Source organism: Cephus cinctus, unplaced genomic scaffold, assembly GCF_000341935.2.
Source record: "Cephus cinctus unplaced genomic scaffold, Ccin1 Ccin1_scaffold0670, whole genome shotgun sequence".
Classification (NCBI taxonomy): Eukaryota; Metazoa; Arthropoda; class Insecta; order Hymenoptera; family Cephidae; genus Cephus; species Cephus cinctus.
The window spans coordinates 14,879-16,222 of record NW_014333297.1 but is presented as its reverse complement, the minus strand read 5'-3'; the positions used below and the strand labels follow the sequence as shown (position 1 = coordinate 16,222).

General features: G+C 48.4%; 1 protein-coding gene across 3 annotated transcripts in view; it reads right to left on the bottom strand.

Annotated features, from left to right (window-relative positions):
- LOC107269558 (zwei Ig domain protein zig-8) overlaps nucleotides 1–1,344 on the bottom strand; it is a 28,745-nt gene that overhangs the window by 19,840 nt on the left and 7,561 nt on the right. For 2 of the 3 annotated variants that reach the window (XM_015743549.1, XM_015743550.1), the window contains exon 1: nucleotides 997–1,338. The exons of the other annotated variant lie outside the window; for it this stretch is intronic. In XM_015743549.1, the coding sequence (XP_015599035.1) occupies nucleotides 997–1,102 (106 nt within the window). In that variant the 5' untranslated portion in view covers nucleotides 1,103–1,338. Of the gene's footprint in view, nucleotides 1–996; nucleotides 1,339–1,344 lie in introns of those variants that run through there. 3 annotated transcript variants of the gene reach the window in all.

Here is a 1,344-nt window from a genome sequence, read left to right as displayed (position 1 = left end):
CCCGCTTTTACTCTCTTCGACTGCTCTCGCCCTCTCCCTCTCTCTCTCTCTCTCTCTCTCACTTCCACTTTCTCATACGCGACCATTGTTTCGCACAAGTGTCATCTCCTTCAGGTTTCGATTATCGCGCTAAAGCAGAAATTTCACGTTTGCATTAAAAGTCCCCTTCGGAAGCCCTGATAAATGAGAATCTCATCTCAAGGGCGCTCTCGAAATAGAGGAATATACATAACAAGCTACCCTGGCGCAACTTGCAGGTCCAACAATTTCCCTAATCCTCCTGATACGAGCTCCTCTCCTGCAAGTTCGAGCTGTCCATTCTGCCATCGAATCAAACGTTCATTCTTCTACAGCTCTTCGGCTTTAAAAAAAATGAACTTTCTTTGAGAATTTGGAGATAGGTCGATGTTATCCAGAAGCAATGAGCGGCGGCGGCGAACGTCAAAGGGTGTACATGCATTATGCGCATATAGCCTGATGCTACCATTAAGGAATTGGACTGGTTGTGGGTTCAGGAACGAGGGAAATCTAAATAACGGCGCACAGTGGAAGACTCTTTTGTACGTCCTGCGCAGCCTGTTTGAACTTCCTATGAAGACATGAATAACATCGGCGTGCCGATGCCTAATCGAGGGAAAATGTGCTCGGATTATCTGAGAGGGAGAATCGCGATCGTCATGGGAATTTGCTTCAGCGTATCTTTGCCTGCTAAATTCTGTTGACAATGACGTATCGGAACGTTTGCTAGGACACAATCGTAATGGAGAATTTGCTTGGAACGAAACACAGTGGGCGAGAGTGGAATTGGAAGGGAGGAATGGGAACAGTAGTGAACCAGTGGACCAGTGGGCCAACGGACCAATCAGCGAATGAGCAAGCGTCTCCCTGAGCGTTATGAATGAATTTAATCCTTTGACAGAATCTCCAAGGTAGCGAGGAAGCAGTACACGATTTCTGAAAAGGATTTTCATTTTGTACCAAGAAAGCACTACTAACCTGAGAGAAGAATGCTGGGCGGTAGAATGAAGAGGAGGATCGCGGAGAGAAAGGCCCTCCGGCCCTGACGGGCTACTTCCTTCTGGCAATTTTCCAACTGTCTCATCCTCGTGGCCACATGCTTCCCGCTTCGCGAATTAACACGGGTCCCTATCAGGCTGGCTGCTCCTTACATCGTAGTCAAAGAGGGTCCACTAATCCTCTCCGGAATCGATCCTCGGATAATCTCGTTGAACTGGTTAGGATGCTCGAGGAGTCATTCTGCTTCAATCCCAAGGAGTCCAGTTGCAGGAGTGATCCACCCTCCTCGAGACTATCTGCTTTTTCCTTACTCCAGACCCCCCCCCC